The sequence below is a fragment of the Echinops telfairi genome, unplaced genomic scaffold, assembly GCF_000313985.2.
Source record: "Echinops telfairi isolate 266 unplaced genomic scaffold, ASM31398v2 ScPeMD7_655;HRSCAF=1070, whole genome shotgun sequence".
In the NCBI taxonomy this organism is placed as follows: Eukaryota; Metazoa; Chordata; class Mammalia; order Afrosoricida; family Tenrecidae; genus Echinops; species Echinops telfairi.
Window position 1 is genome coordinate 3,629,973 of NW_022104553.1, and position 15,849 is coordinate 3,645,821.

General features: G+C 42.0%; 1 protein-coding gene across 1 annotated transcript in view; it reads left to right on the plus strand.

Annotated features, from left to right (window-relative positions):
• SLC22A23 (solute carrier family 22 member 23) overlaps positions 1–15,849 on the plus strand; it is a gene marked incomplete at its 5' end in the record, with an annotated part of 279,935 nt that overhangs the window by 195,489 nt on the left and 68,597 nt on the right. Inside the window, one exon of the mRNA XM_045292234.1 lies at positions 14,517–14,685. Coding sequence (XP_045148169.1) covers positions 14,517–14,685 — 169 coding nt within the window. The remainder of the gene's footprint in view (positions 1–14,516; positions 14,686–15,849) is intronic.

A 15,849-nucleotide genomic window follows, 5' to 3' on the forward strand; every position in this document is an offset into this window, starting at 1 on the left:
AATGCCAATTTAATAGAAGAAAGTATTTTTGCATTGAGGGAGTACTTGAGTGGAGGCCCAATGTCCTTCTGCTACCTTAATACTAAACCTATAACTATAGGCACATAGATCTATTTCCCCATCCTCATATAAATATATTTGCATATGTACATGTCTTTATTTGGACCTCTATAAATTCCCTTTGCCTCCCAGCTCTTTCCTCTATTTCCCTTGACTTTCCTCCTGTCCCACTATCGTGCTCAGTCCCCACCGGGGTTTCAGCAATTCCTCTTTGTTACATTACGCTTGATCAATGTATCTGGATTGCATGTTTGATCCCTTTATAACCGAAGTCTTTGGTAGATTTCTTCAATTGCTTCATCACTAGATTTTCTGGTTGGTGTATAAATTATAGTTTATGGAGTGAATTCCTTTTAGGCAGATAGATATAATCCTATCATACACAATATTGTACTTCATCGTTGATTTTGAAATGTGCATTTTGACGATGAATGCCATGCCATTCCTCTTGATTGTGTCATTCCCAGCCTAGGAAATCATATGATTTTTTTATTCAAAATGGCCAATACCACTCTAAGTTGATAAGAAAGGCAGAAAAATTAGTTTAGTAGAAGGTCATTCCCTAGGAAACACTATCAGAGTGACCACGACTGGATCTGAGTGCTTCCTCAATTGCAACAATTACAGAGTTTTTATAGTTATTCTCTTATAAATGTTGACATATAGTTGAGAATTCACATAGAAAAAAAATAAGAAACCTAAGCAAGGGGACATAAATTATCTGTAGGCTGCCTGGCTTCCCTCTGCATATCAAAGGTTACTTCCTACTGTTTGCATCTCAAAAGCCTGGGGTGGAGGACAGCTAACATTTCAAGTTTTAATCTCTGGAGTTAGCCAAGTTGGCAAACCTGTCAAACTGGATAGAGCTGATGTATATTACATGGGTAATGGTGTGTGGTTTTAGGCCTTTCTATTGCATAGATCGGTTTGACGGATGTTATTTCTACAAATACTTATGAGCATATGAAGTATAGGCTATGAAGCAGGCTTTTCTGAAGTCCATGTAATGCAGTAGAATGGCTTCTATAGATTCACTACTGATCTAAGCCACAATAAACATAATGGATTCTATTGTAGAAATCTCTGAAAAGAGGGATACAGGAAAAATAACTGAATTAGAAAAACCTGTTACACTTTCATTTGTTCAACAAATGTTGGAGCCCTACTTTGTCGTAAGATCAGTGGACTCTACAATTAGTATGGCTAATGGTGCCCTTGCTTTCCTCCAGAATAGATTCAGGGGAGAGGTAGCAAAGGAAGCAAACGCAGCCTGGATCCCATTTGATGACTTTCTTTCCCTATAGTAGTGAGAAAGGTTTTCACAGGGGAAACCTGAATAGCTTGCTTCTTTCTTATCTGTTGATCTTGGACTTGTTATTCATTCTGAGCTTCAGGGTCCTCTTGTGTAATGAGCATTAATAACATAACTTGTTACATAAGTTGGGGAAATTAATAAATGTCTCTGAAACATGCATGCAAAAGCAGTTTAAAGAGTAAATGCTGTGTTGTGTATGCGGAAGCATCTAAAAGTTTCTAGAAAATGAAATTAAACGATCATAGAATTTCCCCATGAATATTTTAAAGCATCCTTGTATGTGTTGCCAGGATAATTAAAGCATAATAGTGTCAACATAATAATACTGTTCTGAGGATTAAATTTGCTTCTTGTGATCCCATGTACAACAGAATAAAACATTGCCCAGTGTATACCATCTTCATGATGAGCTGTGTGCTCAAGTCTGTCCTTGTGGCCATTGTGTACATCCAGGCCATTGAGGCTTTCCCACATCATGACTTCACCACACATGACATCCTTCTCCAGTGACGTGTTTCTCCTGATGTCAGGACTCAAGTCACTTAGTTGAAGACCTGGATGGTGTTCTCTGGTGACCCACAGTGCTTTCATTGGCTACTTTATCATCAAGCTGTTCTTTCTAGCCTAACATTGCTGACCCTGCTTCGAGAGGTTTCCCACTCTCCGAAAGCAGAGCCTTTCTATGAAACATTCGTTAAGTCTAAGTGCATAAGGTAATGATGTAATAGTCATTAATTTATATGGGGAAAATTTCCATACCCCCCCCCAAATAACTTACCAAATCATACCAAATAACATGCAAAACCTAACATAGCACTAACATACAGTGTTCACAGACACCGTATAAGGCTATGGCAGCTTGATGCCAAATGTAGTTCTCGGCTGGTGGTGACACTCTCTCTGCTGCTCACATGTGTGCTGCTGCTTTAGCAATTCACCATACCATAAATGGTGAAGGCTAAATAATGAGTGCTTATAGCACTTTCCACCTTTTTTCCCAAACGTGAAATCTCGTTTGAATATATTTCAGTTAATGAAAACAGGTACTAATGTAGATCTTTCATAAAAGCAAAGTGGCATAAAGTGGACAGTCAAGAGGCGAGGGATACCTGTCTTTGAAATCCTGTCAGTATGTGTTCCAGCATCACTATACTCAAGATACCACAATACAACAAAAAGACAGGTGAGCAATGAGTTGAATACATGACAAATATTCACCCAACTGTTTGGCTGAGGAAAAGTAGAAGTTGTTACTTAGCATATCATAGATAGTCAGAGGGTAATTAATTCAGCATCTATGCATTTGAGCACTAAACTGCATTCCTACATGTGTGGCAGACACTGGGAATGTGAGTTGTGGGAGATGCTTTATAACTTTTCCAGCTTTAATTTTCTCTTTATCTAAGTGGAGAAAAATCACCTTTGAACATTGTTTTAACCATTCCTTTGGATTGGTAAGTTCTGAATTAAGAAGCAAAAAAAAAGTCTTCTATGGTGATAGGTCAATTTGGACAATAGCACCCTTTTACAGCCATGCCCTGAAATGTTATTTGGGTATATACAGCTGGCAGGTTTGAGCTCTCTTGCTATAATAAAGAATTCCATAATAAAATGTCCAACAACTGCTTTTTTTTTTTCTTCCCGGTATTCTAGGGGCCATATCCTTGCTTATAATAATTATGAGTGTGGATGAACTTCCAGGCCCAGCTTGGGGCGTGGTAGAAAGGGAGAGAAGTATAAGGGGGAGGAAGAGTGGTTCATGGCAAAAAATATAAGGGCAGGGTAAACAGGAAACCCTCTGAAATGTTTAGTGTTGCTCATGAGGAATGCAGTGTCCAGGATGCCTGAGCCATCTTCTGAGGGTCCTGGATCAGCTCAAGGCTGCCTGAGGCCTCTGGTGAACTCCAGGTGGACACTACCAGGCCCTGAGGCTGACAAGAAAGCATTGCTCAAGCTAGATCACAGAGCTGCTGGCCATTGCATCCTGCCCATTCCCGATGCCTCTGAGGAAGCAGTGCTTCGTGTAGCTCTACAGTCTTTCTAAGTGGCTGCTCTTTGCTTCTTAACAATGTTATGGCCAGTAAGAAGGCAGGGGAGAGGGAAGGAGGAGGGCCAGAGTCTGTGGATAATGTTTTCAGGTCTGAGAGTATGCCCTCTGTGACCACCTGCCATGTGATCTCTCAGTTGGCCCTGTCCAGGCCTGACCCTGTGTGGCATTCACCTAATCTGGTGTCAATTTAAGGATTAAGACTGTAGGGGTGGAGTGTAGGCTGTCATTCTGGAGTTAGCCAATGAGACTTCTGTGGGCATGGCTTTCTCCTGAGAATTCTGGGAAATCTGGTACTTCCTTCGTGGAGGCAGAAGACACCTCTTTCTCTCTGCTCCTCCCTGGGACACACTGCAGAAGATAAGCCACATGGATGCAACCAGACCTCAGAAGCCGGAGAAGCCACAGAGAGAACTCTGCCAGCGCTGAGATGTTTCCAATGACACTGGATCCAAAGACTTTCTACCCACTGGCCTGTGATCTTCTGCTTTCGGAATCATTGCATGTGTTTCGTGAGTCTGAAGAGGACTTTATAGATTGATATCGGAAATATGGGCTAATATCGGACTTATGGACTTGATCTGGACTGGGCTGGGATGTTTTCTCAATGTTCAGTTGCTCTTGTATATAAATCTCTTTCTTATACACATATGTGTGTCCATGGATTTGTTTCTCTAGTCTACCCAGACTAATATACACCCTGTGTCCCCCTGAAACAGGAGCCTGAACTTAAGTGAGTTTCTCCTCTCCTGGGCCTGTGACAGAAGTGTGTTTGAGATGAGGACTTAGAGACAGTTTCTTCCGTAGACCTGCTTGTCTCTCTTGACCAGCCAAGAGTTGTGCAAACTCATCCTGCATGGGAAATAATCTTGTGGCCAGAATGACCAGATAAGTTGGAAGGGTTTGCATTTCTTAGAAAGGGCTTTCCAAATATAATATATAACAATTTCTTTAACCTTTCTGAATTCAGTAGGAGTATGGATTTTCATCAACCTAGAGAATGCTTATTCCTCAGTACAGAACTACTCCTTTCTGCAGAATTCCAAGTCTCAATTAGGTGAGAGAGAGGAGACATGGATCTGAGAGTGGGTTCCCAGGTTTAAATAAAACACCTCAGAAGGGCGACCACATAGAAAAAACACAGAGCTACTAGCATGCCTTCTCCTCACTCCTAACCTTTCTTCTGTCTCTGGTTCACACCTGTCATCAGTCTGTGGCCCAAAGACTTTACCCATCCCACACTTTTCTTCTCCCCACAGAACCTTACCAGCTTTCCCCATATAATAAAAACATCACAAAGTAAGAATACCATCACATGGGGCTTATATATAAGTACTAAATTGTTTGGGTTAATTTTGATCAAGCTTTCATTAAAGCACTAGATAAGTGCTATACAGAAGAACTTGACTGTTGGGAACTTGTCTCATTGGCATCAAGCCAAGAATCCTGATATCTGTAAAAACAGTGACAACTTGGAAGCATCAGTGATGACCTGTGAACATAAGGGAGGGACCAGGTGCAGGTTTGAGCGCCTCCTGTGTTATCTCAGTAGTCTTGTGCAGTAGGTATGATTATTAGCTACACTATATGCACAGAAACAGAAGCATATGGAGGTTGCATAACTTCAAACTACCTGGGACAGGCACAGAAGGACGATCTCCCCTACAGTCAGCCTTGCCTGTGCGCTCACCTCTGGACTGCAGCAGCCATAAGCCAGGAGCAAAGTTCTGAGAATACTGGCTCCTGGCTTAAAGGCTCCTAGCTCTATGTAACCCATTGTAGCAACATTTAATTTCGAGAAAGTAGGAACATTTAGCGATCTCAGGAAAATCTATACTTCTCACCTTTACCAGGCACACAAATATATGTGCCTCTTTCATATTCTCTTAACTATTTGTGACAGATCTTAGTTCTGCAGGCATAGTTCTGCTGTAATGAATTGATATTTTGTGCCCTGAGTCTAACCTTGTTTTTCTTAAACAATATTCAGTCACTTACATATTTTTAGCACGTATAAGTGAACGTCCTATGTATTTTAGTCTCAAATGTGTTCCTATATAAGAATATTCCCCTTATCGCAATAGTATTTCAAATTATATATCATTAGCTAGTTAATGGCACTATTAGAATTATTGATGGTCCCATGGAGGTTATTTACATTATCTCTCAAAAATACAACTAAAGCAGAAAAGGGATATACTTTATTCTCAATATATGTGAATGAATTTTGAGGTTAGATTTAACCCTACATAGATCCAGGTCTGTCCACTGGCCCCCATGAGTCCCTGTCCCCGGGGCTGCCCCTCCTAGCCCAAAGCCAATTCTTGGGGCTCCTCAGGGACTCTTTGGATCGGCTCTACTCATCTGTTATGCTGATCTGTTATGCTCCATTCTTGGTTGGTCCCCTGCAGGGGATTCTGCCCACACTGTCTTCCTGCCATGTGTCCCCATTGTATGTTCCAGTTACGGGACAACATATCTTGTCACTGTATGCTTCAGTTAGGGGACAACATGTCTTGAGTTGTTGACATTCCCACAGTCCCCTCTGTGCCTTAGCAGCTCCGTGCAGGGACATCATCCTCCAGGCTTGGTATGCCTACATGGAGTCTAGGCCGACTGTCCTGTTCTCTTTCTCCTTCTTGGTTTGCTTCCATGTGGCCATGATAAGCCCTTTCCCCCACCTGAAGATCTAGTGTTGTTCTCTACGGCACACGGGGACTAGTTGGTGCCATCCCTGTAGCCCAGTCTTCATGCAATTGCCCACGTGGTTACGTTGCCCTTCTGGTTTGGTGCGCCATGCTGGGGTCTGTACGCACACTCCAATTCTGTGGAGACACAACCAATACTCTCCCCCTGGGTGGGTTACAATCCTGTTCCCCCCATGTCATCATCTCAGTTTCTCCCCACCTGTGTTCTCCCTCTTCCTTTCCCCTTCTTTATGTTGGGTTCACATGTACCTCCTTGGGTTTGGTCTGACCTCCTTCCGACTGCCTGTGCCTCCACCCGTATATTGTGAGATAAGTGTCTTTTCTTCTATTCCTACTGTGCTGATTATACTTATCTCAGGGGAGTCATGTTATGCTTGTCCTTTTGTGATTGGCTGACCACACTTAGCGTAATCCCTTCCAACTCTTTCAACGACATGTTTCATGTGATCATCGGTGCTTTTTAGTGCTACGTAGTACTCCATTGTGTGTATGTGCCAGAGTTTACTAGTCCAATCATTTATCCTTGGAAATTTAGATTGTTTCCAACTCTTTGCGATTGTGAATTGCATCACAATAAACATTGGAGCATAGATGACTGGTTGTGTGTTATTTCTTACCTCTTCTTGGTATATGCCCAGTAGAGGGATGGCTGGGTCATAAGGTAGATCAATTTCCATTTTCTTTAAGTATGGCCAGATCACTTTCCACAGTGGTTGTACCTATCTACATGGCCACCGGCAGTGGAGGAGAGTTCCTATTCACCACATCCCCTCCAACATCTGTTGCTCTCTCTTTTTCTGACGTGGGCTAACCTCAAGGGTATTAGGTGGTATCTCATGGTTGTTTTAATTTGCATTTCTCTTATGGCTAATGAATGGGAACACTTTCTCGTATTTATTGGCCATACTGGTCTCCTCCCTAGTGAAATTTCTTTTCAGTTCTTTTACCCAATTCCTCAGGGCGTTAACTGTTTTCCTCTTTTTGCAGACCATGAGGGTGTTGCAGATTTTAGTAATAAGCCCTTTGTTTGTGGTGTCATTACTAAAAATCCTCTCCCAGTCTGTGGGTTGCCTTGTTACCCTCTTGGTGAAGTCTTTTGAGGCACACAATGTTTTATTCTGATTAAATCCCATTTGTCGATTTCCAGTTCACCTGTGTGTGTGCCCTTCTCTATTACAGTGAGCCTATTTATTCCCTGGGCCAATAATTTTAGCTAGTCCTGATTCCTTCCATGATGGTGCTGATGGTGTGGGATTTTACTTCTAGGTCTGTGATCCACCTTGGGTTTGTTCTTGTACATGGGGTACGGTAAACATCTTGTTTCATTTTTCTACATGTGGATATCCATTGTTCCCAGCACCACTTGTTAGAGAGTGCATCCACTTCTCTCAGTGCTTTTGGGGCCCTTATCGAAGATCAGTTTTCAATATGCTGACGGTTTTACTTCTGGGCTTTCTGTTCTTTTTCACTGGTCTGAACATCTGTCATTATGCCAGTACCACACTGTTTTGATCACTGTGGCTATTTACTAGGTGTTAAAATCTGGTAAAATCTCCAACTTTGTCCTTTTTCTTGAGGAGTTCTCTGCTAATTCTGGGATTCTTTCCTCTTCATATGAGATTGGTGGTCAGTTTTTCCAATTCTTTGAAGAAGGTTGTTGGTATTTGAATTGGAATAGCATTAAACTTATAAAGTGCTTTGGGTAAGATTGACATCTTTACTATGTTGAGCCTTCCAGTCCATGAGCATGGGATATTCTTCCATTTGTGGAAGTCACTTTTGATTTCCTGTAATAGGGTATTGTGGTTTTCCTTGTGTAGGTCTTTAGGTTTTTTGGTTAAATATATTCCTAAGTATTTCAATTTATTCTTGGCTATTGTGAAGGGTACTGCTTTCTTGATCTCCTCTTCCATGGTCCTATCTAATGTATATAGCAAACTGTCCACTTCTGATTGTTGATCTTGTATCCTGCCACTCTTCCATATTCCTCTATCACTGTAAGTGCGCCCCTTGTGGAGCTTTTGGGATTTTCAGTGTACAGAATCATGTCATCTGCAAAGAGCGATAGTTTCACCTCCTCCTCTCCCATTTGGATACATAGGAATGATTTGGATACATAGGATACTGCAGGACTATTCAGTGTTTTGTTCAGTTGTACAAGAGTCGCTATGGGTCAGAGCTGATGACACCTAACAACCATAACCACAGTGAATGGTGTGAAATCGTAAACCACAAAAGAAAGAACTCAGACCATCGAAGAGACTGAATAGTTATTGTTAATTTGGATAAATCATAAACAACTCAATGACAGTAGCGTATCCAAGACAGTGACGTGCAAGATGGCTAAAAGCCTCCTTAGTCCTGGAAAAATGAAAGTATTAGTGTAATTTGGGGGTCTCAGAACCAATTGTTTGATTTTCCACTATTTTTTATGGGAAAAAATATGTTCAGTTCAGGCTACCTACAAATCTCTTGTTGAGAAACTATACCTTATCTACTCTATAGCCCTAATTTAGCCCTTTCAGAAAATTTTAATCCGAAATGTCAAAGAATTTTTAAAGCGAACATGATTTGTATACCTCAAAGATGCCAAAATTCATTTTGACCATGTGTAAATCAAAGAATGCAGAATTCGTCAGAGGAATGGTTAGTGTTGTAGAGACCTAAATTGAGGATATATTGAGAAACAATAGCTTCACATTTTGATTTTTTTGTTAAAGGTTTCTATGATTTTTGTAGGGTTTTTTTTCTTTTTCTTTTTTTTACTTACTCACATACACCCAAAACAAGTTTATTGTAAGGATTTGGTTTATGTGATGGTAGGCTAGTCCAGGCTAGAATCCTTAGGCATGGGATAGAACTAATATGCAGAGAGAGGCATTCTTATTCTTCATAAGGAAAGCCTTATCTCTGCTCTTAAAACCTTTTAACTAATTATATCAGGCTCACCAGATTATACTGAGGATAATTTTCTTGATTGTGAACTTTAATCACCTCTTTAAATATCCTCAAAGCGTACCTCTGCACAACAGAACAACACATTGAACAATCCTGCTTCATCCTCATGATCGTTCTCACACCCGAGCCCATTGTTGTAGTACCAGATTAATATTTGACTAAATATTAAATAACAGTACTATCGCTTCACTACGTTAACACCTCGGATACGATCCCAGCCTCCTTCCAGGGAAGGGTCTGGGCCAGCTCCTGATAAACAAGCTGATACCTCTCTTCCCTCAAGTATCCCTCTCTGGCACCTGGATTGATCAACCAGTACCACTTTCTTTTCCTCCAAGAAACTTGTAAAATCTGACACTTGTGAAAAGCAAATGCTCCCAGTGCTATAGCCTCCTGTAAGATCAAAGGCCTGCACCACCAATTCACATTTCCAGCAGAACTCACTAAGTGCTCATGGCTTTTTCTGCGCCACATTCACGGACTGTTTGGGTCATGATCCTTGCCTATGGACAAAGCCTCAGTTCAGTCTCAGTGAACGGCTGTTTAATTCTTATAACTTTACATAAATCATTTGCTTATCTACAAAGTATACCTAGCTTTTAATAGAACTTTTAAATTCTTCTCCATAAAAAACTTAGCTCAGTTGCTGTCCCGTCAACTCCAACTAATGGTGACCGTGTATGTTTCAGAGAAGAACTATGCACCTCAGCATTTCCAGTGACTGATTTTTCACAAGTAGACCACCAGACCTTTCCTCCAAGACACCGCTGCGTGTACTCGAAGTACCAACCTTTTGGTTACTAGCCAAGCATTTAACCATTGCACCATCCAAAGACATCTAGTGAGGTTCTCTTTTTTAATTGATGAACTGTTTCTACATTGGGAGAGTATCCAGAACTGAGCAAAATCTATTTCTGTTATAGCAGCTTGAAGTGACTAAAATAGTCCCTTTGGTAAGAAGTTGACCATAAGAAGTTGGGTGAGACCACTTACAGCCTTGGGTCTTTCAAAGATGGGTGACATACTTTATGCAATGCCTGGTCTGCTGGGGCAAGTGGATTTTGGATAGTAGTTCCTATTGGTGGCAGCCTTTCAAGATGATGGCTAAAAGCCCTAGCCAGTTGGCTGTAGCCAACTATCTCCAAGTGTGTGAATCATTACATCAACTCCTGTTTGCAGAGTTGAGAGCAGTCCCTATGTACAGAGAGACTTATCGCAATAGACTTTTCCTCCCAACAGATGTCAGCACTTAAGACTCCAAGTTCTGGTGTATTTTTCTTTCTCTTTCACTAGAGTAAAACTGATTTATCATCAACAGAAAAGAACATGTCACTAATGTAAGGTGACCAGATGTCCCACTTTTGGTGCAACAGTCCGGATTTTTATCAATTTGTCCCGCATCCCATGGCGTTTTTTAAAAGTCCTGATTTTTTGAAAGAATGCACGACAAGCTAGGGTATACGATTTTCGGCTGCCATGTGGCTATTTCGCCAGGATATGAGTTTTATCAATGGTGTCCTGCTTTACCAATGTTAAAATCTGGTCACCTTATTGGCAAGCCCAAAGTTCTTGTGGCTTTTTGATAATTGCCCCCCTTAAAAACAAAATAACACAAAAATACTTGGGAGCCACCTTGAGAATGTTCAGAAAACACATGGATCCAGGTAGTTTGGAAGGAATTTATACTGAGTCAAGGCAAGAAAGGGTAATTATCTGTAAGTGATTATACCAAAGTTTTGACATCAGTTTGCTGGGTTTTTCCATTGACCAAGTAAAAATATTAGCACATTCATTATCTGTTGCAGTGCTTTGAATTTTTCAACCTGGTATGTATTTAAGTATAATACCTACTAGAGTTCTGGCAAAAGCAGAGAGAATGGAGAGACCAGGACATTGTATCACTTAATCATCTTCCACAGATGTGTTCCTGGGAAGCAAAACCACTCTCCTTCTAGGAGTGATGCTATGCTTACAGTTGGGGGGAGATATAGTTAGCCAGCATTTCTCAGTGATCGTCTGAATATTGTTAAAATGTCGATGTGGATCCTATGGATATGGGTGGGGTTTGAGACCTTATATTTGTAACAAGCTCCCAGGTCAGGCCACTGATACCCATTCATGAATCACCCTTCTAGTAGCAAGAAGTTAAAGGACCATTTAGACCACTTATGGGAGAGTAACGGAGAACTTCATGTAAGAAAAATAATGACAGTTTCATAATTGTCATATTAACAATTACATATGTACCTGCACCAGCAGCAATTCAAGTGTAAGGAAGGGAGACTGAGAAATCAGACTGTATCATCATTTGCTTATCAAGGACTGATTTGACTTCTGCTAGAACCTGGTTGGGGAGTGTGTTAGTCTAGGTACTTTAGAGAAGCAAATCCACAGCAACTCGTGTATAAGAAAGAGTTTTATATAAAGGTTAAGTGCGCATCAAGAAAGCATCCCAACCCAGTGCTGCCCAAGCCCACAAGTCCAACATTAACCCATATGCCCAACACCAACCCACAAAGTCCTCCTCCATCTCACAAGACAGATGCAATGATGCCGACTGCAGGAGGAAAGCCGAGTCAGTGAATGTGTAAGCATCTCAGTGCTGGCAGGGGTCCACCCAGGGCTGCATCGGGGCAGGTCCATGTGGTTTCTCCTTTGGGATGTCTTGCAGGAAGTGAGCCTTGCCAGCTAAAGCAGGGAACTGTACCCTGGTCCGGCCATCAGAAATCAAGAAACCCAAAAACTAGAAAGGCAAGGCTCACTGAGCCATTTATCTCTCCGCCCTTCAATTAACCCTACGTGTGTTTATCAGCCAGGTTGGCACAATAAACTAACTACCTCATGGAGTTACCTGGTGACCTTTTTCCATGGTCTTGTATTATGTGTAGTTTGGTATTGAGAATTAGAGGAGCCGTAGGACTCTATAGCAGAAGAAATATAGTTGCAGGTCATACCATGCTTATTGTATCAATTAAATAGAGATGTTGTGAGGAGAAAAGCCACAAACAACAGTTAATGTTTGTTGTACCAACAAACCTACGAATATGGAGCCAGTCTGCTTTTTTGATATTATCTGGCTTTGTTTAAAAGGTTGCCTGGGTGACTGGGTGCTAAATTTTCATCTGATACTGTGCCAAGTCTCAAGAACATGGAATTACCCTGGCTAATACATATATCTAGTTTCCATAACAACAAAGCTCCGGCTTAAGCTTAAGTTAAACTAAAGCAAGCAATTGCTAGTTTTTGTTTGTTTGTTTGTTTGTTTTAAAGAGCAGATATAGGCAAGGTTCTGGGAAAACCCCTAGGCTCCACTTGGAAGTCATCTTCTGCTCCATACTGGCCCATGGCATTTGAAGAGCTGCATCCCAGTATTTGGTCAGGATGGATTATTTAATCTGTCTTCATGATTAAATGATAGAAAGGGTTTTTTTTAATCATTTTATTGAGGGTTCTTACAGCTCTTATCACAATCCGTACATACATCCATTGTGTCAAGCCATTATCATTGTCTTTGTTTTTTTAATCGTTTTATTAGGGGCTCATACAACTCTTATCACAATCCATACATACATCAATTATGTAAAGCACATTTGTACACTCATTGCCCTCATTATTCTCAAAACATTTGCTCTCTACTTAAGCCCCTGGCATCAGCTCCTCATTTTCCCCCCTCCCTCCCAACTACCCCCTCCCTGGCATTATCATTTTCAAAACCTTTTCTTTGTACTCGAGCCCATGCTATCAGCTCATTTTTCCCCGCCCCCACCTCCCCCCCTCATGAACCCTTGATAATTTTTTTTTCATGTCTTACACTGACCACTGCCTCCCTTCACCCACTTTTCTGTTGTTCGTCACCCTGGGTGGGGTGTTATATGTCGATCATTGTGTTTGCTTCCCTCATTCCCCGCCACCTTCCCCTTACCCTCTTGGTATCACTGCTTTCATTGTTGGTACTGAGTGGGATAGAAAGATTTTTATAAACCATCATCCGCGTATCTTACCTGCCTAGAGCGCTGAAGACAATCTGTAGCAGAATAGGAAGAGGAATTTTGGATGCATTGTCTTTCTTGCTGATGATGCATTGGTATTAGCGAGCCTAGTGCCTCATCCTTGTTAGGGCTAAGTCAGAAATGATGTGATCTCCCCTGTTAATCTGCTCCCTTGGTTTTCCCTCTGACTTCTAACCTCTGCTCTAGCCACTGGACAGCTGCAGACAAGCTATAGTTACTGGTCTCCAAAGTCCACCAGCGGCTTGAGCTCAGTTCAATAGCAAGAAAAGTCCTCCTTTCAGAGGTTCTTTCATCTTTTTTATCTGAATCATTTCATCTATGCTTAAGCAAAAAGAGCAAACAAGCAAGCGAATGTGGGGGGTGGGTAATTGCATATTATAGAGGAGCAGGAGCAGAGAAATGGAAATGCTCTGTAGGAAATATATATATATATGAAACCCTGCTAATTTTTCAAGTATTAGGTATATTTGTTATCACTTGGATGTTATAGTTATTATAGTTTAAGGTATTGTGGCCATTTGGGGGGGGCAAGGTCAATTTAAAAGAATGACTTCTTACAAACAATAGGGAACATTGTCTCCTTTCACTTAGCAAACATTCGTGGAAGATGAACACTGATTTTGGTTTTGGAGCTAGGAGCTGAGTCAGGCCAAGCCCTTCCCAGAAAAGCTATCCATGGAACAGGGCCAAAGAAATTGATACTCAACCCACCCATATCACAGTCAGTCACTTAATGCCACCGTGGTGAAAAGCTTCCTGTCAGATCCTAATAATATGACATGCTTCGGTGTTTGTGTCTGTGTAAGTGGGTAAGATGTAACCTGGCTCCGTCTCCCTTGATCTCCCAGTATGAGAGGATGTATATACATATAACTCAAGGAGTATTGGTTGTACAGGTTGACAACTAGGAAGTACAGGTGGATGAACAGGCTGGCTACTCTGCTATCCTCTCCTTGGGCAGGGGTTTCATGGCATAGTACCATAGGGGTGGAGAACCATAAGTAACAGAAGTGGCCTTAGGATAGCAATAAGCTGGACTTACCTGGAATAGCTTTGCCCAGAAGAGGACCCTCTTCAGACCAGCCGAGGAACACCCAGAGCAAAGGAATTGGGAGCAGTGGGTGATGGAAAATGTCCATGGCTTATTTCTGAGTTTCTAAGCTGAACAGTTTTGAAATGTAGTCTTCTTTTGCTACCTGCTGGTTGGTGGCTGTAAGCAACTAACTGGCTTCCTTCAATGCCAGAACCTCTGTTCCCCACCTGTCAGTGCCGAGATGTCAACCATGACTTAGCACATGGGGCTTTTACAGGGCTCAGTAAGTGGACATGTCACAGTGCTTACTGACTGGGAGAGTCCTGTCACTCCTCCAGTCACACGGCTGGGTACTGATGTCTCTTTTGTTCTGTTTATGTTGTAGGAATAGAGCTGTGTCCCCCTGGGAAGCGGTTCATGATCACCATGGTGGCAAGCTTTGTGGCCATGGCGGGGCAGTTCCTCATGCCAGGGCTGGCTGCCCTGTGTCGGGACTGGCAGGTGCTGCAGGCCCTCATCATCTGTCCCTTCCTGCTCATGCTGCTCTACTGGTCGTAAGTACCTGCCCCACCCTGTGAACATGCAACCCCAACATCTGGAGAGTGGATGCTTTCCCCTGGGACGTGAGGCCCACCTTCCTACACCCAAACCCTCCAGTAGTATCTTATCGACTTTCCTGCTTGTGGCTTTGTGTGAGGGAAAACTTCTCTGTTCTCCCAAAAAGCAACTGGTGGGTTCAAACCACAGACTGCAGTTAGTAGACCAATGTTTAACTCACTGTGCCACCAGAGCATTCTCTCTGCAACAGTTGGGTTGTATAGTTGTTGCATGAACTTAGAAACCCCAGTGTGTGTGGGTGCAGGTGTGGGTGTATGTGTCTATATGTATATATGTATTTGCACACACACTGCACTATGTTTCTGTTATTTGGTCAGTAATGAAACCACACTTGTGATAAGAACTTGATAACCTGTGGTCTTGCTTTAAGCACTCTGCATGAAAGCTATTAATTGTGCTTCTCCCTCTAATGTGCCAGGGAGGGGAACGAAATGCCTGCTCCCAGCTTCATAGTGCTAGGCCACCAACCATAGGGCAAGGGCATGGTTGCATTGTCCTAAGGATCCCAATCCTTGCTTACCAGATCATAAGCAAATCAGGAGGCCAATGATAACCAGCAATAGCTAATACAAAAGGTCCCTGCTGGAGAGGCCAGTCATCACTCATAATGGCTGTTAAAACTATTCCTGCTAGCTGGCTGCATTCTCCCCATCCTGACCCATACCTGCTCTTTACCTGTTCTTCCTACCTTACCTGCCCTACCTACCTTACCCACCAAGGAGAAGCTCTTATTTCCTCCATCATTCCCCCTCATTCTCACCTGCCAAAAACCACACATATTTCAAAAGATCAAGTTCATTCCAACTCATAGAAACCCTAAAGGACAGAGTAGAACAGCTCCTCAGGGTTTCCAAGACTGACAGCCTCATCTTTCTATCTCAGATGGATTTGTGGATTTGAACCACTGACTTTACAATTAGTAGCCAATTTTTTAAAAATCATTTTATTGGGGGCTCGTACAATTCTTATCACAATCCATACATACATCCATTATGTCAAGCATATTTGTACATTTGTTACCATCATCATTCTCAAAACATTTGCTTTCTACTTGAGCTCTTAATATCAGTTCCTCATTTTTCGCCTTCCCTCTCCGTCCC